This window comes from Antennarius striatus, chromosome 12 (genome assembly GCF_040054535.1).
Source record: "Antennarius striatus isolate MH-2024 chromosome 12, ASM4005453v1, whole genome shotgun sequence".
Taxonomy (NCBI): Eukaryota; Metazoa; Chordata; class Actinopteri; order Lophiiformes; family Antennariidae; genus Antennarius; species Antennarius striatus.
The window spans coordinates 2,133,987-2,154,023 of record NC_090787.1 but is presented as its reverse complement, the minus strand read 5'-3'; the positions used below and the strand labels follow the sequence as shown (position 1 = coordinate 2,154,023).

Sequence of the window (20,037 nt, the reverse complement as noted above, 5' to 3'; positions counted from 1 at the left end):
AAACATTAACATCAAGGATAAAGTTTTCACTTGTATCTCACGTACTGACAGGTGGGATAATCAATGAGTCATTTCAACCGCCGGTGGTATTAAAAATATTAGTGTGTTATTTTAGTCTATTAGAGGACTATGATGGACAATGAACCATGAACTACGTGCTCCTGAATACAAAGAGCTTTTCGTTTTTCATTCATCTTGTATTTTAGAATGATGGATTTTTCTTAACAAAATGCTTGTCAACACAGTCCCAACCTTGCAGCACAAAGAGTCCCAGCTGATAGATTTGCTGCTGACGGGACCTGGACCCCACCGGAGGGCTACCACAGTTGGCACTACTCCAGATGCACACAGTCTGGAATAATAAGCATTTAGTGATTTAACAAACATTATGGGCCCGTATGCTGCACTGCTGAGCAGGACATTTAAGACAATAACCCCAGAGATCATTTATCCATCATGATACTATAAAAGTCGACCAGGAGTTTGTGTGGGCAAAGTATTAGACCAATCAGGGATCGCATACAACCTCAAAATGGGCAAAGTAAGAGAACTTTTTTCTGGTTTACTCTTTTTAGTAGAAGATTTTAAGTCAAAAATGAATTTAAATTGGTTTTTTTTTTCCCCCACAGATAATTTTCTACGAGGACAAGAACTTCCAGGGTCGTTCCTACGAGACCAGCACCGACTGTGCGGAGCTGTCCTCCTACCTGAGCCGCTGCAGCTCCTGCCGGGTGGAGAACGGCTGCTTCATGGTCTACGAGCGACCCAACTACACGGGTCACCAGGTGATGGCGAGGAGGGGCGAGTACCCCGACAACCAGCGCCTGATGGGGATGAGCACCAGTGACTGCATACGCTCCTGCCGCACCATCCCAATGGTACTCATGCTGATACGTTTTGAAGATAAAAAGTTTATTTTCTGACTCACTTATACAGAACGGAAACCTGGGATTCGGTGAAGTGTTTTGTGTTTGTGTGTCATTTCACAGCACAGAGGCCAGTTCAGGATAAGGATGTATGAGAGGGAGAACTTCGGTGGAATGATGCACGAGCTGATGGACGACTGCGACAACATCCAAGACCGCTACCGTATGTCCGACTGCCAGTCCTGCAACGTGATGGACGGCCACTGGCTGATGTACGAGCAGCCCAACTTCAGAGGCAGGATGATGTACATGAGGCCTGGGGAGTACAGGAGCTTCAGGGACATGGGCGTGGGTCCTGGAGACATGAGGATCGGTTCCATCCGACGCATTATGGAGTCCTGTTAAAGATTTGTGTACAATCTGAGCCATGATTATGAATAAAGGAAATACAAATGAATCAATCATAATGCTTTTCATCGAGCCAGGAAGAAACTTCATTGAATTACTAATCTGTAAGGATTAACATCAAAGGTTCAAAACGCCATGACTGTCCGCAATTTTATTCAAGCAGTTGTTTTTTTTGCATGAATAAATACAACTATGACATATAGAATAAATAAATAACAGTGTTGACACTGTCACTGGCCAGTGTGAACAGAACAAGTGATTTTCACATCTGTAAACTTAGATATTATTAGTTGTTTGTCTTCCTGTTATGTTCAGCCACCTTACCCCAAACCTGCCTTAAATCTTTTAATGGTTAACATCATCGACATCTTTTTCCACAGCAAAAATACGAGATGAGGTTTGTGATGCTTGTGATGGTCTTGAGGTTCATATACGTTAATCAATAAAGGTCAAACACAGACAACATATGGAACAAGGAGTTTAATGTGAACTCTCAAACAAAAATATGTAATTTATAAGTTACTAAAAAGTACAAGAACTCCTCATCAGGTAGATAATGATGCAAATTCACCTGATATATCATTGTATTTTTCTGTAAATGGACACCGAACTAAATTTCAATGTAAACAGGACGGCTGTCATATTTCAGATGGAAGCTTCTCTTTATTACCTTTATGTTGGACAACAACACTGCCTAAATTCAGTTCATGCTTTTCCACCACAGAGGTACAGGTCAACATAATAACCCTTTAGTGTCCTGACTGCTCAGTAGGCTTCTATGGCATGTTGCTGAGTCAGGGCTCTGCACAATGGAGGCCCAACATATGTTTTTCCACTTTGAGCAACTATAAAAGTAAGAGTACCCACTGACAGAAACACACAGCAGCCACAGCTCAGACCTGAGGAGCAACCGCACGACCATGACCATGGGCAGGGTAGGTGGAGGGAGTGACCGACACAAAACCAAACGTCCACGCTGGGTGGGGTGTCTTGGAGCTAAACGGCGCTGTTTGATTGCAGATTATCTTCTACGAGGACAGGAACTTCCAGGGCCGTCACTATGAGACCAGCAGCGACTGCCCAGAGCTGACCTCCTACCTGAGCAGGTGTCACTCCTGCAGGGTGGAGAGCGGCTGCTTCATGGTCTACGACCGCCCCAACTACATGGGAAACCAGTACTTCATGAGGAGGGGCGAGTACGCCGACTACATGAGCATGATGGGAATGTCCGACTGCATCAGGTCTTGCCGTATGATCCCCATGGTAGGCAAGAATATGCATTTACCACACGTGTGTAGAACTGAACGTTTGTCTAATCTTTCTTTGGAATTTCCCAAACTTGTCTCTACAGCACAGAGGCCAGTTCAGGATGAGGATCTACGAGAGGGAGAACTTCGGTGGAATGATGCACGAGCTGATGGACGACTGCGACAACATGATGGACCGCTACCGTATGTCCGACTGCCAGTCCTGCAACGTGATGGACGGCCACTGGCTGATGTACGAGCAGCCCAACTACAGAGGCAGGATGATGTACATGAGGCCTGGGGAGTACAGGAGCTTCAGGGACATGGGCTACAGCGGCATGAGGTTCATGAGCATGAGGCGCATCAGAGACTCCTGCTATTAAATGCCCAAAGAGTTCCATCAAATAAAGTCAGCCACTCCTCTGACAGCACAGATGTCAGTAGAGATGAGGCTTCAGCGGATGTAAATGATTACGAGCCGATGTGTGTGATTGTAATTCATGAAATGTAGAAAATAAAGACTAGAATTAGTACAATTTGTTTCATGAGTCGTGCCTCAAGAAGAAACCCTCAACAAGAACTGCACATATGAAAATTGATGAATTGATGGTATCCAATTATCACATAGTCTTCTTTGTTTTTATAAAGAATCAAATCCAAAGACTAAATCCATACCTTTAGCCTGAGAAAAACAGAATCCAAGATATTAGGATGCTAATATACTATAGGTATCATAAAGCTAGCCCAAGAAGTGTTTTTTGCTAAACAGACTACATTTGAGAGCTTTTGAAAATGACTGTCAGTAAAGTAATTTTTTTTAGTTACTTGATATTTGTTCTCCTGTATGTTCTTTATTGCTTTGCTAATAATAGGGAAACAGCGGGTTTTCATGGATGAAAGGAAGGCTTTCCAAAAAGAGGCGGTGGTCAGGGTGAGTGAAGAGTATCACAACTTTAACCCATAAGTCCAAGGCTTGTGAACAGACTTATGATCATAATCATGGTGAACATACAAGAAAACATTTTTCTTCTGCATGAACTCTACCAAAGTGTCGTTTCATGTTAAAGTGGAGACAAGTGTCAGGATGTAATGAGCTGAGGTGTCAAACATGTGATACTATGAAATAAATAATATGTTATATATCAAGTAAAAATATAACAGAAGTTTAATAGTATCACAGTTAGGACTGGGTAAACCTGTAGTGATGTAGTTATTAGCATGAGCTCTTTATGAACTTATCTTCCAGCAAATATTCAGTCATGTTCTGGGTCACTAGCTCACAGAAAACACAAATCTGAAGAAATAAACTAATATACTGACAACAAGAATAGTTATAAGGCAATGCTAATCATGTAAGTATCTGACTAGCCCACATTCAACTTTGAGTTCAATGACTTCGGTTTAATATCAGAATTAAATAATACAAATAAATGAAAGTTACTTTATAGCATCAACGTTCTCCTTTGCTTAAAATGCTTTTATGTTCATTTCAATCATAATGGTTGCCATAGAAATGTCACTGTGAGCCCAAAAGAAGTGCAAAACCACTCGGAGAGCAAATAGCCAAAAATAAAAACATTCCCATAAATGTTAATCAAAGACATATATCTTTAAATAGTGATACTAATGTTCAACATAATGAAAAAATAGTTTTTAATATTATAAATCTCTCCCAAGAGGCTTTTTCTTCAGGATTTGACTGAAATTTGTCATACGTAATAAAATAGTTCAATGCAAATCGTGTTTGAGACCGAGTACTTCATTTGTCTTACGGATTTGTGTTTTAAAAATAAAAAAAATATTTTTCACATTTTTGGTGAAATTTAGTTGTTACTATGACTATGCACATGTCCAATGACAGCTATGTGTTGGGCTTCCTCATAAGTGTGGTTGTGGATTTCTTTAGAAATCCTTTAGCTTTGACAAAATATTAGCTTTCTGGATCCTATTGATTGATGTAATTAGAATTATCTTTGAACATAATGAATAATTATTGTAGCACACATTTGTTGATACAGTATACACAATATAAACTCCATCTATTTTTTTCAAACACAAAGGAAAATTCTGTTTAGAGGTTGTCATCCTATTGGTATGAGCAACCCAGAACTCTATAGGCTTCCATAGTAGATTGCTGGGTCAGGATTTTGAACAATAGAGGGGTGCACAGTCTTTGTCTCTGACCAGGTATAAATGCACCTGGTTCAGACTGGCAGGCTATCAGTTCAGACACAGTTCTCTGAGAGATCTGCAAAGGATACAATCATGGGCAAGGTAAGACACAGTAAAAGTTATGAAAAGACTTTAAATTGAATACAAATACGTAATTGATACTTCACTCTGGTTTTTCGTTTTCAGATCACCTTCTACGAGGACAGGAACTTCCAGGGTCGCTCCTATGAGTGCATGAGCGACTGCTCTGACATGACCTCCTACCTGAGCAGGTGTCACTCCTGCAGGGTGGAGAGCGGCTGCTTCATGGTCTACGACCGCCCCAACTACATGGGAAACCAGTACTTCATGAGGAGGGGCGAGTACGCCGACTACATGAGCATGATGGGAATGAGCGGTGGCATCAGGTCTTGCCGTATGATCCCCATGGTAAGAAAAGAACAAAGAAGAAACTAAACTTTGTTTAATATCACCATTTCAAACCCAAGCAAAATAAAAATGGTACATTATATTTTTGTTTTTGCCAAACAGCACAGAGGCCAGTTCAGGATGAGGATCTATGAGAGGGAGAACTTCGGTGGAATGATGCACGAGCTGATGGACGACTGCGACAACATCATGGACCGCTACCGTATGTCCGACTGCCAGTCCTGCCACGTGATGGACGGCCACTGGCTGATGTACGAGCAGCCCAACTTCAGAGGCAGGATGATGTACATGAGGCCTGGGGAGTACAGGAGCTTCAGGGACATGGGCTACAGCGGCATGAGGTTCATGAGCATGAGGCGCATCATGGACATGTGCTAAATGTACATTTTGATTTCAATAAATGAAATGACTTTCTAATTTTTTGTGCAATGGTTTTTAATTTAATGTGTGTATATAATTTTTGGTGATTTTGATAACTAGCATGACAAAGGTAGTTTAGTGTCCTAAACCAAGTATAGTTGCCCTTTAGCCTGAGACGAGTAAACAATTTTTTTTAGGCTTTTGGAGTTTGCCATCTGAGTTCTGCTATTACATTTACTGTACACTCAAACTGAACAGGTTGATATATGTACACAATATATTTGGAATAGAACTCGTTCCTAGAACTTACCCTTGGGGTACACCATATTTATTATGGGAAAAACAGCACGCAAAACTTTACAAAGAATTCAATAACTTTTAGTTGGTACAACTTAATTTTGAATGCTGCCTTTTGATTCATTTATAACATTGAGTCCCCCGGGTCTGTTGTTAGTGTTGACTTTACGTATAATATTAATGACTATTATGTAATAAACAAATGCGTACTGACAGTAACATCATTAAACACCCAGGAAAGTGATAACATTTCCTAAATTTTGAAAGTGCTCACAGAAAAGCATCATAATTATTATTGCCTTGTAGTAGAAAGTTGTGTTTTTACTCAGATATGTATTTGGATCATTGGTTGATAATCAACAAGAATCAAGAAATAGCCCCTTTAGGTTTGGTGTAGATCCAGATAAAATGGCTTTCCTTGCCATTGCAAGATTATTTAATTCACTGTTGGAATTTTGGAACCCCTGTGAGGAATGCTAATGTAGAAACCATTTTAGATGAAATCAACACACCATAATTATACCGTAGATGCAGTCGGAATGGCGTCAATATTAAAAGAACATTTTTCATAAAAAACATCAGTCGTCACCAACTCAACCCAGAACTGATGAAGAGTGTCGTGATATTTATTCGTCCAAACATCTCCATAAACACTTCACTCTATATTCACTGTAATTTCTTGGAACCACCGTCACCTGTAGGGTCAAATATTCTTACAGTTTCTTGTTGCATTTTAGAATTACATTACGTTAACATACAGTTCAATACAATTTATAAATCAGATCACAGTACAGGTTGTCTCTGTGTGACATAGCTTTCAACAGACATCCAGATGCTTGGTGACTGGGGACACTCGTAAGATTTCATGTCGTCATAGCCTTAGAGGCTACAATGAAGGTTACTGATTGGACGGGCAGTAAAAACTTCAGAGATACGTGGAGTCTTTTCAATCTTGTTTCCTTTCATTTCTGTCATATTTTAAAATAAGCCCCCACCTTCTTTAGTTCTTCAGGGGAAGGCTGCAAAGGTATTCAGCTGTGCATCTCCAGAAAAGGTTTAAAAAGGTGGAATATTTTCTTTTGTTTTTTAGGAATTTGGCGAAATAAAGTTTCTCCCTATATTCTGGTTATCAGCCCTCTGATAATTTTGGGGTTTTTTTGTTGCCTTGATTTTGATTGTGACTTTGACATTGTACACTCTACACAATAATGGACAAACTTGGGGGTGTGATATGGATGATTTTATGAAAGAAAGAAAAGACACACGCACCAATATTTTATAATATTGCATAACTCATCTATTGTAACTGTAACAAATGCTCTTTGTTTTGACTAGTCTATGGAAACATCCATTCTAAAGTCTTCTAGGGGATCCAGTCACATGCACAAAGGCCCCTCGGCACTCTATAGGCCACTATACCATGTTGCTGGGTCAGGGCTTTATACAATGGGTGCCAGGGATTCTTTAGGTCCGGTCAGGTATAAAAGTAACGGTCAGAGCAGCACCAGCTCCAGAGTTGCAGCAACAGTTCTCTAAAGGTTTGACACCACTAAAATGACCATGGGCAAGGTAAGAACACTCATCCCACAACTATTTTTGATTGATTACTTGGACATCAATAGTTATTTTAAACTTAACTATGCATCTATTTTTGCATAATTTTTCCTTTTTTTTTTTTTAGATCATCTTCTACGAGGACAGGAACTTCCAGGGCCGCTCCTATGAGTGCATGAGCGACTGCTCTGACATGACCTCCTACCTGAGCAGGTGTCACTCCTGCAGGGTGGAGAGCGGCTGCTTCATGGTCTACGACCGCCCCAACTACATGGGAAACCAGTACTTCATGAGGAGGGGCGAGTACGCCGACTACATGAGCATGATGGGAATGAGAGACTGCATCAGGTCTTGCCGTATGATCCCCATGGTAGGTAGAAAACAGCTGTCATGCAGGTGAAAACCCAAAAAGCATTAGTATTAAGGTGTTTGTTTTTTCTAAATAAAAACAGCACAGAGGCCAGTTCAGGATGAGGATCTACGAGAGGGAGAACTTCGGTGGAATGATGCACGAGCTGATGGACGACTGCGACAGCATCCAGGACCGCTACCGTATGTCCGACTGCCAGTCCTGCCACGTGATGGACGGCCACTGGCTGATGTACGAGCAGCCCAACTTCAGAGGCAGGATGATGTACATGAGGCCTGGGGAGTACAGGAGCTTCAGGGACATGGGCATGAGCGGCACGAGGTTCATGAGCATGAGGCGCATCATGGACATGTAAGAACTGTTGTGTAGTCTTTGTCTAAATGAGACTATAATAAAACTTTTTTGACAAAAATATGTGTGTCTGTAGTGTTATTCAGTCATCATTTGTCCCATTATTGGGAACTCATTGTATATTTAGGGATATGCACCAGAAGTCGTCACATATTTACATCTAAATAAAACAAAAAAAAGACTTAAACATAAATTATCACCCTGAAAATAATCATTGAGCGAGGTTAGCCTCCAAAACATAACAGAAATCTATATTCCCTGCTTCATTTATTAGATAAAACATTTTATGGGAATATTCATGCTACACTAAGTGAGGCACGCAGTTCTACTGCCTCATAGTAGGGGGCGCTGGTGATCCCAGGGATTCCGATGAGGATTCCGATGAGGATTCCGATGAGGATTCCGATGAGGATTCCGATGAGGATTCAGTAAACTACAAACTATAGTCAGCGAGTCAAGCGCAGCTAATTTATTTGTTGTTTCCTCTTGCCTTGCCTTACTATAAAAATGGAGGATTACATATCTCAACTTGACATGATTTTCGATGCTTTTGTCCAGAACGGCTTGCGAATGGACTTCATTCATAAATAAACATAACATATAAACAAACATGTACGTAACGACATAACGCTTTTTAATCAAAGGTGCTTATTTGTGTGTTAGAGTTTATATGTGTAAATAATTCTGTTGTCTATTAAATGGTGAATAAGCTACACTTGTGGTTCATGTGTTTTTAAATCTGGTGATGATGAAGTCAGTGCTTCACCAGCCATGACCCTCACCACACGTCACTGGACTGAAAATTTGTTGAATGAATATTATTGATAAAATTATGACTGATGCTTTATTGTTGAACTTAAAACCAGCTTGGGCTATTTGATCATGTGATCGGCTTCCTGTGTAATTAAACCACTCATCTTTTCGGGTGTTTGACTCCCCCATCCTACTTCCTCTGTTTCTGTGTTCTGGATTACATTCAAGTGTCAATGAATCTCTGTGGTTTATATAATTACAATATTTTGATTTTTGTGTTGAAGATATAGAGATTTTTGTCACGTCTTTGTTTTGACCAAGTTAAATAAAAATCTGAACATAGAACTGAATGCATCTGAAATTTCTTTTGTTGTTACACCAGTAGGCCATCTCTGCCTGCTGATTTTCTCTTGAGAAACCAGCGGGCAATTCTGCCAACAATATGAAGTTGGAAAGTAAAGTTTTGTCATTTCATTTTTAATATTATTAAGAATATTAAAAAATATTTTAAGATTATTGAAATACTACATAATATTATCATTAATTATTATTTTATTAAGAACCAGGAGATATTGTCATCTGTATGGAATCAGCCATGTGTTCGACGCAGGTCGGCACATGCTCAGTATGTAACTGTCACATGTCCTCTATTCACATGATGCATCACTGCTGCGAAAGCTTTCTACCATGGGAGAAAAGACCTTTCTAATGACTGTGAGGTACCCAGTCCATGAAAAAAAAGAACCTGAACTCTGCTTTTGATGGGTGTCAATAGGAGGTTGCTGAGTAATGGGTTCTTTCGTGTGTGTGGGGGGGGGGGGGTATTGAGCCATTGCATTGGGTCAGGTATAAAAGCAAAGGGTTAAAGCAGTTTGGCAGCAGTTCAGGAGCAACAGCATCCGTGACAAGCATGAGCAACACCAGCATGAACATGAGGGGCAAGGTGCTTTCTAAATCCTGCTGCAAACATTTCCGTTTCCAGCGATGGACGCGTGTTCATTTGTTGTGTTTTTCTAACCGTTGTGATTTAACTTCTTTCAGATAACTTTCTACGAGGACAGGAACTTCCAGGGTCGCTCCTATGAGTGCATGAGCGACTGCTCTGACATGACCTCCTACCTGAGCAGGTGTCACTCCTGCAGGGTGGAGAGCGGCTGCTTCATGGTCTACGACCGCCCCAACTACATGGGAAACCAGTACTTCATGAGGAGGGGCGAGTACGCCGACTACATGAGCATGATGGGAATGAGCGGTGGCATCAGGTCTTGCCGTATGATCCCCATGGTAAGAAGAAAACCTCTACCGTCATAGAGGATGCAAACTTGGAACCATTGATATTGAGACATTTATGTTTTGTTCCAAAAAACAGCACAGAGGCCAGTTCAGGATGAGGATCTACGAGAGGGAGAGCTTCGGTGGAATGATGCACGAGCTGATGGACGACTGCGACAACATCCAGGACCGCTACCGTATGTCCGACTGCCAGTCCTGCAACGTGATGGACGGCCACTGGCTGATGTACGAGCAGCCCAACTACAGAGGCAGGATGATGTACATGAGGCCTGGGGAGTACAGGAGCTTCAGGGACATGGGCTACAGCGGCATGAGGTTCATGAGCATGAGGCGCATCATGGATTCCTGCTACTAAATGTTCACTGAATGTATAAAATGCTGCCTAATAAAGTGGTGCACTACTTTTTAACTTTTCTCGAGCTCATTTTCAACTGTTACAATAAAATACACAAAACATATCATTAAAAAAAAAGGCGAACAAGATTAAATTCAGGCTAAAGTTCAGTTGTCAAACAGGATTAATGTTCTGGTTACTGAATTGGGAACAGCTATCTTAAAGTGCATTTAATATAAAAACTTAAACTATACTGTTTGAAGGTAAACCAATTTATTCCACACTTTAACATATTTAAATTAGTTGTACTTTTGCTTTTATAGGTTGAACCAAGATCTAAGAAATGCAAATCAGCAGCCCAGACAGAAGTTGAATCCCGCTCCCGATGTGTCTCGTACAAGTAACATAACTTAGATGTCAGAGCGAGCTTTTCCATTATCACAGTATATTTGTTCTGAAACATTCATCAACTTCTACATTTGGTCTTGCAAGTATTAAACACAGGTAAATCCTGTAGCATTATGGAAGACAGGCTTTGCATTAATCATCCCGTGTTGTCTCTAAAAAAACTTTTCAAAGCTACATCCTGTCTTCATTATCTATGAATATTTCAATATTTCTATGACCTTTTGGCTTGTAGAGCCCATCTATCCAGTATCCTCTGACTCACATCCTCGCAGAATAAAAAAAAAGATCTATTAGTTTCTGTATTTTTTCTTTACAGTTGACTTTTCATTTCTTTGTAGCTTCATTTTTCGTCTTCTTTCACCATGCGTTGGGCCTTGTCTTTAGCGTATTGGTGAGGTCAATCTGCTGCATCTTCTTTTGGTCGAAAAGTTCAAACTATCAAAATAAATGTTTTCAATCTGCAAAACAACTGAATTGGTTTGCAGACCGAGACCACGTCTTTTTATGGGACAACCTGACTCAGACCTTTGTCAAGAGGAGGTTTCAGAAAGTCTTGAAAAAATTAGGTAGGTGTGACAACTGCACTAAGGGGATAAAACACTCTTGGAGTTCTGTAAAAAAAAGACTTTCTTGCTGATTTTACAACAATGTTTTCTCAATTTCTCTCACAATATACATATTTCTATCTAAGAGTCAGATGTCAAATACCCCCTAGCTGCTGCCCTGGGAGTTAGGTCACAGTCTTCACACAGTGTCCAAACACAACAGACTCCCCCACTCCAAACACCTCCTTGGGAGTTGGAGTTGCAAGGGTGTAGATTGAGAACCGCTGGTCTGCATGAGATCGAGATGAGGTGGGATAGTTTTCTTGCTGGGCATCATCCTGTGCTTTTGAGTCAATGCTAATCTGATCCATCACTCAAACAGCTTAACTTTGGGATATTAGACCTAACCCCTCCAAGATGTTTGTTTGGAAAGAGGTCAAAGGGCATTTAAAAAAAAAATTAAACAATTATTTCGATTAAACAGGTTACTTCCATATTTGTAAGTGCAGATTGACTATCTTTTAATATGTAGGCTCACCAAAGTGAATTTGTTGCTTGAACCTCAGAGCCCACATTCTCATGTGACTGTTAGACATGGAGAGACCTTTACCTTGAATATGGCCTTGACGCGCAACTATGGTAGGTTTTGAAAATGTTGTCTTTGATTAAGACGAAGAAATGTTGACAATGCTGACAAATTCTGCACCAAATCATTTAAACTTAATCCAACTCTAATGTGCCATGAAGCACAGCTTCCACTGAACACGTAAAATTGTTCAGGTCACTTTAATCGAAGGGTACCGGGCACTATTTTAGCTAATACACTGAAAAAGAGTTGACAGCCATTGAGTTAAAACAAAAGCTTTGTGTTATCTGGTCAATAGGACAAAATTTCTAAAGTTTTCATTGCCCAGTCACATGACTACACAACGCTCTAACACTAGCCTTTACTGCACTCTATACCATGTTGCTGGGTCAGGGGTTTAAAGAATGGGGGCCCACTGACTTTGTAGGCTTCAGTCAGGTATAAAAGCCAGAGTTAAACCAAACAGGACAGCAGTAGCAACAGCAACAGCTCACCGACAAGTATGACCACCACTGACATGAGCATGGGCAAGGTAAACCGGTTACTTCCTGGTTACTCCATGTTTGTAAGGACTTTCAGGTTCACCAATGAATCCCTTGTTTTTTTAGATCATCTTCTACGAGGACAGGAACTTCCAGGGTCGCTCCTATGAGTGCAGCAGCGACTGCTCTGACATGACCTCCTACCTGAGCAGGTGTCACTCCTGCAGGGTGGAGAACGGCTGCTTCATGGTCTACGACCGCCCCAACTACATGGGAAACCAGTACTTCATGAGGAGGGGCGAGTACGCCGACTACATGAACATGATGGGAATGAGCGGTGGCATCAGGTCTTGCCGTATGATCCCCATGGTAAGAAGATAGGACCTAAAAAATAATCTTTGACCGATCAAACCTTTTTAACCCAGGGATAATCCAGTATATTAAATTCTTGGTTCCGCAAAACAGCACAGAGGCCAGTTCAGGATGAGGATCTACGAGAGGGAGAACTTCGGTGGAATGATGCACGAGCTGATGGACGACTGCGACAACATCCAGGACCGCTACCGTATGTCCGACTGCCAGTCCTGCAACGTGATGGACGGCCACTGGCTGATGTACGAGCAGCCCCACTTCAGAGGCAGGATGATGTACATGAGGCCTGGGGAGTACAGGAGCTTCAGGGACATGGGCTACAGCGGCATGAGGTTCATGAGCATGAGGCGCATCATGGACATGTGTTAGACATTTTCATTTTGAAATTAAAAAAAATGTAACATACTAAAAAACTTGAGTCTGTGACCTTTCTGTTCTTTGAACCGCATGGTTTTGCCAATGGGAATGTGAAGACGTGTCCAATCAAACTATAAGAAATGTGATATTTAATCACTTTTTATATGATAAAGCCTTCATAAACACTAAAAGGCATGACACCACAACATAGTACAAACATATGTACACTTGAGAAATAATTCAATAAAAATGTGATTAAAAACTTGCCATTCCATCCTGCAACTGAAAGATGTGTGTTTTATCAGCATAAATCCTGATTAAATCATATTTCCATGGAGCCATAGATTATAGCTTGAGAACAATGCCTATATGATTATAAGCAACGCATAATCCATCTGCGTTTTACATGAGAAAAATTATAAATTTACTCTTTATCTATTTATTTATTTATTACTTATCACTTATTAAATCAAGTAAAGGCCTCCTGTAAAATAAGGAGCTACAAGAAGCACAACTTTGTGGTCTGGAAGAACGTTCTGATAAACGACCACACATGCCAACTACAAAAAACCTTCATAACAAATGACTATTTGCATGGGTTGCCATTAAAGACATGATTGATGTGATTATATATCGTATAATTTGGATGCAACATGTCAATAAACAGTGAAACTAGCTGTTATTATCTCTCTTTGACGTATTGTTTGATACCCTTGAATTAAGAGCATAGATGTTAAAATGAGTTGTGGTTACTTATGAATATAACCTGTTGTTATTTGTCATCTACTTATCATTGGATCAATGGTTTGTTCTTGTGATTAAAGGAAATGTGCACCGTAGTCAAAAAGAAATGCATCAGATATATTTATAGTGAGGTTGAGTATCGTAACTGCTGATCACTAAATTTAAGTGTGATTTTGAACACTTTGACATCAGTTTAGAGAGGATGTAGAATTATATTTGTCCAAGCCCCAGAGCCTTGGTATTTGCAGCTGTGCAGAGTTAACATCAGGTAACTGGGAACACCTGGTGGTCGGGGTTCCCAGCTTACTTAACCCCGCCTGATAATTGCCCGTGCGCGTCGCCTCCAGTAACAGACGCTGGGGCTGCAGTGTTCGCTGCCGGGCTCCTGTGACTTTTGAGTAATGCCATACTGCTGTTTGTTTTGAACATTAATTGTTCAATTCATATCTGTTAACGTTTGGAGCAAGCCGGTGTACATCTCTCTTATTCGTTGCGGTCTACTAACCGGCTGTAACATATTTCAAACAAACTGAAGTATGACGTGTCCATAAAAGAGAAATTAATCCATTTTTTACCATTTCTAAAATAATTTTTTCACACTCAGTTTGCATCTGATCAAGTGTTGCTTAACAAGGTCATGTTAGCTTCAGGTGTTCGACCAGATCTGGAGGTCAAGGTCGAAGCTAAGAGTTTAATGTTGAAGTGATATTGAAGACTTGAATTACTTGACTTGAATTAAAAATTCCTTTCTACAAAAATTTCCCAAAGACAGTTTTTAGACGAAAAATTCACATTCAATGGCCTAAGTAGCGTTTTGTCTTCAGCATCCATCATGATTGAGCCAAGGAACGCTAAACATGCAGAGACGAATGGGGTCAAAGGTCTTCATAAAGACTCTAGATCAGGAACCAGCCCACAAATGGTGCTGCTGGTTCAATCGTAATGGGGTCGTGTTAGCTTGACCTGTTCCTGAAGGCATCGCAGCTGGGAACTGCCCTTCTGATGTGCATGAGAAGGATTCCCACAGATGATTATGAATCCAATCTGCTTTTAATTAGAGAAGATTTCATGTGTCAAAATGCAGGTTATGAATTACACTAACTTTCAACAATAAAGTGCTATATTTCATTAATTAAAGACCGCTTTGTGGTCACTTAATTATGGGAAACACAAAACTATTCAGATTAAAATTTGAGATAAGCCTTTATACACTGAGAATTATTGTCCCATTTAATAAAAAGTACAGTACTGTAAATTAAGCCTTAAAAGTCCAGTATGTTTGTGGAAAACACTGTCATTCAGCAGCAAAAACAAAGCATAGCAGGGCCTCTTCTCACAAATGCAACCACGGCAAATGTTGAAGGTCACTATGAATTGAGCTATACGGGGGGGGGCCTCTGCTACATGTTGCTTTGTCAGGAGTTTGAACAATGGGGTCATGCGTACTTTAACTGCGAGGTCAGGTATAAAAGCATCAGGGCAGCATGAAGGAAATTGTGCAGTCATTTTGAGCCGAAACAGTTTAAACAGTAGCCATGACCATGGGCAAGGTGGGTTCAGCTTCACGTCTTTAGCTTTGAGCCTCTGATGTTTTTAGACAACTTGGGTTGATAAAATAAATGTAACTGCACATTGAGCAGCTGTGATCGACTGTCATCAAATATGGCTTCTCTTTTTTATTCCTCCAGATCATCTTCTACGAGGACAGGAACTTCCAGGGTCGTTCCTATGAGACCAGCAGCGACTGCGCTGACATGTCCTCCTACCTGAGCAGGTGTCACTCCTGCAGGGTGGAGAGCGGCTGCTTCATGGTCTACGACCGCACCAACTACATGGGAAACCAGTACTTTGTCAGGCGTGGGGAGTACTCTGACTACCAGCGTATGGGCATGAGTGATTGCATCAGGTCTTGCCGCATGATCCCCATGGTAACTCATTGCTCTGTTTTAGATTTCTAGAAAATATCATATGATTAAGCTGTTTAAAGATGGATTTATTCATAGTTTTCTCTCATTCAATCAACAGCACAGAGGCCAGTTCAGGATGAGGATCTATGAGAGGGAGAACTTCGGTGGAATGATGCACGAGCTGATGGACGACTGCGACAACATGATGGACCGCTACCGTATGTCCGACTGCCAGTCCTGCAACGTGATGGACGGCCACTGGCTGATGTACGAGCAGCCCAACTACAGAGGCAGGATGATGTACCTGAGGCCTGGGGAGTACAGGAGCTTCAGGGACATGGGCTACAGCGGCACGAGGTTCATGAGCATGAGGCGCATCATGGATTCCTGTTATTAGAGCACCGGTGTATTAAAAAAAAAAAGATTTTAAATAAAATCTAATCATTTCTTTTAAGTGGTTTCCTCCGTTTCACTTACTATTCAGAAAACTGAAACAGACCCAATCTAACTTTATGCAATAAGATAATAATGAGTGCACATTTTTGATATAAAGCTTTCGGAATTTGTTAAAACAAATACGACACCATATCCATTCTGATTGTTCTGTGATTGCAAAAAGTAAGTGGTCTTAGTTAAATAGATGAAAAGAAAAAAAAGAAAATCAACGGCATAAATTGCACAACAGTATATTTGGTGGGTGTCTTGAGATATACATGCATGTGTCTCTGCTGTATAGTTCAGTCTAGTCTGATACACATCAGTCTTAGCCACGAGGACACTGAACCAGAATTTGAAAAAGGCTGACATTTAAAACAATCGATCAATCGTGCAATGATGCTCTATGTGAAGGTAAAAGAGCCGGAATCACATGGTCACACAAAGGGAAAGGCACAAATGGGGTTTTCTAGTAGAAAAACAGCCACTGAGTTGTTGCGGTTGCACAAGTCAAAATAAAATCAAAGCTAATCTTGCTAATCTTACAAAGCTACAACATGAAGACTTTGCTGATCAATTACAAAATTTGGTGGTTTTAGCCGTACACACATACAGTATTGTCAGACTTAAAACGCCTTGACTGTGAGCAGGTAAAAGAATATCTGCCATAAACTTTATATTTTTTACATTTCAGTAAGGATTCATGATTCATTCACTCCATTCATTACATGGAGGTTGTAAGTAATAAAACTGATGAATCTAGATTAGTAAGTAGTGTCTTTGTCTTTCTATTCACTTTTTATAGGCATTCGATAATATTGATAATAATATCTTTATTCAGGTAGAATAACTACCTCAGATGTACCACTGGCACATGAGGGAGTTCTAGGACCGCAATAGTTTTCCTCATGAGCTCTTTTGGTTGTAACATTCCAAAGGAGTCTAACATTTCTACGCTGATGATATTGTCATTTACTGCACCGTACCTAGTCCTGCTAAGGCTCTTAAGTATCTCCAGCTTACTTAACTGCAACTTATTCCCAATTCTAATTTCACTTACTTGAGAACTGCAGGAGCTACATCGGTTCAGAAAAACTTTTACCAGAAATAAATGTCCTAAAATGGTTTTTGTCTGATGATCAACTTTCTATTAAGGAGCAAATATGAAGCTTTTATTATGATTTAATGTATTACCAGCAATGCATCATCTTATTTATCCTCTCTTTTAGAATATTACTTTAGAAAACACTGAAGTCTTCATTCTCAAGATATTTCTTTTCAATGTTCCGAAATAGAAATTTGGACAGATTTTAGAATTTCTTCGCTTTCCTCCTGGAACAATTTCCAGACTTGACTTAAACGTCAAAATTTGATGACCATGAATCAGTTTAACACTCTTAGCAGTCGATATATACTTCATAATTTCTTCAGGCTTTCAAACTTCAAGATGGAAAACATCTCTGGGGTTTTCACTGCTCTGCAGCCCAACTGGATTATAGAGAGGACTGAACTGACTTTTGTCCTTCACAAACCTACACCATCTTTCTTCCGCATTCTGGCATCCCACATATTATCAGTTGGCAAGCTGATAACAAAAAATTCCTCTGGAGGATACAAGGCCCAGACAAGTTCTCTCCCTTCCCTGGACCCCTGTTGCTGACTCTTTGGCAGGGTCATCTCGACCAACGACGTCCAACAGACCGCACATACATAAACGTTGGACTGAAGACATAACTTGTACACACATCTGCCCTCTGCTCTTCACCTATCATGTGATTGGTGTTACGTTTGTGCAAATTATTGTTGTAAATAAGGGCCTTTTTCTTTTTCTTTTTTTTGCCAGTCCTCATTATGTTTCCTCCCTTCTCCACGGACCCATCCTCCCTTCCACTCTCTCTTCTTCCCTCGGCGCTTCCTCACTACTGGGCTGTGCGAATGTTATTTCCCCACTGCGGGACTAATAAAGGGATGTTTAATGATTTTCTTGATTTTGTCATGGTTGTTTCAAGTCGTGATGTTATGTGAAACTCAATGGGACAAACCTATTTCAAAAATAGCTAAATCAGGAAACATTGCTGTTATACAGCCAAGGCTAAAGCACACAAACGAACAACAGGTATAATTAATAATTACACTTCTTTTTTAGTTTATTTAAATGAAATGCAGACGTCTAGCACATATCAGTGATGCGCCTCATGCTCATGAACCTCATGCCGCTGTAGCCCATGTCCCTGAAGCTCCTGTGCTCCCCAGGCCTCATGTACATCATCCTGCCTCTGAAGTGGGGCTGCTCGTACATCAGCCAGTGGCCGTCCATCACTTGGCAGGACTGGCAGTCGGACATACGGTAGCGGTCCTGGATGTTGTCGCAGTCGTCCATCAGTTCGTTCATCGTCCCGCTGAAATTCTCCCTCTCATAGATCCTCATCCTGAACTGGCCTCTGTGCTGTAACGCCAGGCAGGAATAGATACGCGTCGCCGTTAAATCACCATTACAAGATAAAAATGAAAAAAAACAAAAAACACTTAACTGTATAAAAACCAAGAGAAGTCTCTTACATAGGGGATCATTCTACAGGATCTAATGGTGTCAAACATCATTCCCATGCTCATCATGCGTTGCATGTCATGGTACTCGCCCCTCCTCATGAAGAACTGCATGCCCATGTAGTTGGGACGCTCGTAGACCATGAAGCAGCCGCTCTCCACCCTGCAGGACTGGCACCTGCTCAGGTAGGAGGACATGTCAGAGCAGTCGCTGCTGCACTCATAGGAGCGACCCTGGAAGTTCCTGTCCTCGTAGAAGACGATCTGAAACAGGTCATAAGGAGCATCTTAAGATTTGAAATCCGCTTTCTTAGTGCGTAAAAACTATATCATATGAAGAAATGTAAATATCCTTTTACCTTGCCCATGATGGTGATTTAGGTTATTCCTTGTGGATGGTTCAACTTGCACTGTCATCCCCATGACTGCAGGGCTTTATATACAGAAACCCAGCTGCCGTGATGCGTTGTTATTCAAATGCACAAAGCTGATGAATTAGCAGTATGACTTTTGCTGAACGAGGCCTATAAATGTGCAACAATGGTTCTCCATCCATACATTTCTGGCAGCAGTAATCTGTATTTTCTGTTCTATTCTTCCATTATATGCACAAACTCTGTGTGTTCCATTCTCCATCAGAAGGTTCCACACTTATGGTCTGATCATCACTGATGGAAAGAACTCTGAGCGACTTCTTTGACAAACATGAACACAGAACTCCTACAGATCTTTGCTCAGTTTAAAGACTGACTATATATTTTGGCATTAAATCAGTTTATATATATATTAAGTTGATTCAAATATTTTCAGGCTGTGTAAAGTAATTACGAAGGTGATATGTATATTTCCATATTGAAATGTGCAAATTACCCTCATAATTGATTGCATTTAAAATCAGTTTTGGAATAGTGTTACATTTAAAAACAGGTTGGTTAAATGCCTTGAATGCATGTTTTAGGACTATAAATTATAAAGATGCATGTGCTATAATAAAGGCTGTCACAACAAGCTTTAAAGCTTTAAACTCAAATTTAGCTCTTTTATAATATGTGCATTAGCTTTAGCTTCAATGTGTTTCTTGCTCACAACCTCCAAACCTGGAGGAAGACGAGTTCTCTTGTGTCTGTTTCCTGGTCGCCAGCTGCCCTCACTGTGAATTAAAGGTAAAGCACTTAGAGAACATCTCATCATAAATCCAGCCTATTTATCATTTTAAAACA

General features: G+C 40.6%; 8 protein-coding genes across 8 annotated transcripts; 7 read left to right on the top strand and 1 right to left on the bottom strand.

Annotated features, from left to right (window-relative positions):
• The first annotated feature begins 444 nt into the window (after positions 1–444).
• Positions 445–1,334, top strand: LOC137604694 (gamma-crystallin M3-like). Its single transcript, XM_068328661.1, has 3 exons — positions 445–541; positions 630–878; positions 990–1,334. Exons 1-3 carry the CDS (start codon positions 533–535, stop codon positions 1,269–1,271), a joined length of 540 nt encoding a protein of 179 aa, XP_068184762.1. The 5' UTR covers positions 445–532; the 3' UTR covers positions 1,272–1,334.
• Positions 1,335–2,053: 719 nt separating this feature from the next.
• LOC137604745 (gamma-crystallin M3-like) lies at positions 2,054–2,992 on the top strand. The gene is made up of 3 exons (XM_068328755.1): positions 2,054–2,209; positions 2,295–2,537; positions 2,626–2,992. The coding sequence occupies exons 1-3, from the start codon at positions 2,195–2,197 to the stop codon at positions 2,902–2,904; spliced, it is 537 nt and encodes a 178-aa protein (XP_068184856.1). The 5' UTR covers positions 2,054–2,194; the 3' UTR covers positions 2,905–2,992.
• Positions 2,993–4,754: 1,762 nt separating this feature from the next.
• Positions 4,755–5,526, top strand: LOC137604746 (gamma-crystallin M3-like). Its single transcript, XM_068328757.1, has 3 exons — positions 4,755–4,795; positions 4,880–5,122; positions 5,225–5,526. The coding sequence occupies exons 1-3, from the start codon at positions 4,787–4,789 to the stop codon at positions 5,498–5,500; spliced, it is 528 nt and encodes a 175-aa protein (XP_068184858.1). The 5' UTR covers positions 4,755–4,786; the 3' UTR covers positions 5,501–5,526.
• A 1,774-nt stretch (positions 5,527–7,300) lies between these two features.
• On the top strand, positions 7,301–8,063 carry LOC137604752 (gamma-crystallin M3-like). The gene is made up of 3 exons (XM_068328761.1): positions 7,301–7,348; positions 7,461–7,703; positions 7,786–8,063. Exons 1-3 carry the CDS (start codon positions 7,334–7,336, stop codon positions 8,056–8,058), a joined length of 531 nt encoding a protein of 176 aa, XP_068184862.1. The 5' UTR covers positions 7,301–7,333; the 3' UTR covers positions 8,059–8,063.
• Positions 8,064–9,699: 1,636 nt separating this feature from the next.
• Positions 9,700–10,509, top strand: LOC137604751 (gamma-crystallin M3-like). The gene is made up of 3 exons (XM_068328760.1): positions 9,700–9,750; positions 9,849–10,091; positions 10,177–10,509. The coding sequence occupies exons 1-3, from the start codon at positions 9,718–9,720 to the stop codon at positions 10,453–10,455; spliced, it is 555 nt and encodes a 184-aa protein (XP_068184861.1). The 5' UTR covers positions 9,700–9,717; the 3' UTR covers positions 10,456–10,509.
• A 1,946-nt stretch (positions 10,510–12,455) lies between these two features.
• On the top strand, positions 12,456–13,227 carry LOC137604728 (gamma-crystallin M3-like). The gene is made up of 3 exons (XM_068328721.1): positions 12,456–12,505; positions 12,582–12,824; positions 12,921–13,227. Exons 1-3 carry the CDS (start codon positions 12,476–12,478, stop codon positions 13,194–13,196), a joined length of 549 nt encoding a protein of 182 aa, XP_068184822.1. The 5' UTR covers positions 12,456–12,475; the 3' UTR covers positions 13,197–13,227.
• A 2,227-nt stretch (positions 13,228–15,454) lies between these two features.
• Positions 15,455–16,263, top strand: LOC137604729 (gamma-crystallin M3-like). Its single transcript, XM_068328722.1, has 3 exons — positions 15,455–15,478; positions 15,617–15,856; positions 15,954–16,263. The coding sequence occupies exons 1-3, from the start codon at positions 15,464–15,466 to the stop codon at positions 16,230–16,232; spliced, it is 534 nt and encodes a 177-aa protein (XP_068184823.1). The 5' UTR covers positions 15,455–15,463; the 3' UTR covers positions 16,233–16,263.
• A 2,142-nt stretch (positions 16,264–18,405) lies between these two features.
• Positions 18,406–19,220, bottom strand: zgc:153846 (uncharacterized protein LOC767711 homolog). The gene is made up of 3 exons (XM_068328747.1): positions 19,177–19,220; positions 18,830–19,081; positions 18,406–18,716 (listed from the first exon to the last, which is right to left on the bottom strand). The coding sequence occupies exons 1-3, from the start codon at positions 19,183–19,185 to the stop codon at positions 18,441–18,443; spliced, it is 537 nt and encodes a 178-aa protein (XP_068184848.1). The 5' UTR covers positions 19,186–19,220; the 3' UTR covers positions 18,406–18,440.
• Positions 19,221–20,037: the final 817 nt, after the last annotated feature.

Bases quoted from the DNA above. Each gene is read 5' to 3' on its own strand.
- LOC137604751 (XM_068328760.1), top strand. From the start codon at position 9,718: ATGAGCAACACCAGCATGAACATGAGGGGCAAG. The intron at 9,751-9,848 runs GTGCTTTCTAAA...AACTTCTTTCAG, and splicing joins GCATGAACATGAGGGGCAAG to ATAACTTTCTACGAGGACAG. The intron at 10,092-10,176 runs GTAAGAAGAAAA...TCCAAAAAACAG, and splicing joins CTTGCCGTATGATCCCCATG to CACAGAGGCCAGTTCAGGAT.
- LOC137604694 (XM_068328661.1), top strand. The intron at 879-989 runs GTACTCATGCTG...GTCATTTCACAG, and splicing joins CCTGCCGCACCATCCCAATG to CACAGAGGCCAGTTCAGGAT.
- LOC137604728 (XM_068328721.1), top strand. From the start codon at position 12,476: ATGACCACCACTGACATGAGCATGGGCAAG. The intron at 12,506-12,581 runs GTAAACCGGTTA...TTGTTTTTTTAG, and splicing joins CTGACATGAGCATGGGCAAG to ATCATCTTCTACGAGGACAG. The intron at 12,825-12,920 runs GTAAGAAGATAG...TCCGCAAAACAG, and splicing joins CTTGCCGTATGATCCCCATG to CACAGAGGCCAGTTCAGGAT.
- LOC137604752 (XM_068328761.1), top strand. The intron at 7,704-7,785 runs GTAGGTAGAAAA...AAATAAAAACAG, and splicing joins CTTGCCGTATGATCCCCATG to CACAGAGGCCAGTTCAGGAT.
- LOC137604729 (XM_068328722.1), top strand. The intron at 15,857-15,953 runs GTAACTCATTGC...TTCAATCAACAG, and splicing joins CTTGCCGCATGATCCCCATG to CACAGAGGCCAGTTCAGGAT.
- zgc:153846 (XM_068328747.1), bottom strand. The intron at 18,717-18,829 runs GTAAGAGACTTC...CTGGCGTTACAG, and splicing joins CCTGTAGAATGATCCCCTAT to CACAGAGGCCAGTTCAGGAT.
- LOC137604746 (XM_068328757.1), top strand. The intron at 5,123-5,224 runs GTAAGAAAAGAA...TTTGCCAAACAG, and splicing joins CTTGCCGTATGATCCCCATG to CACAGAGGCCAGTTCAGGAT.
- LOC137604745 (XM_068328755.1), top strand. The intron at 2,538-2,625 runs GTAGGCAAGAAT...TTGTCTCTACAG, and splicing joins CTTGCCGTATGATCCCCATG to CACAGAGGCCAGTTCAGGAT.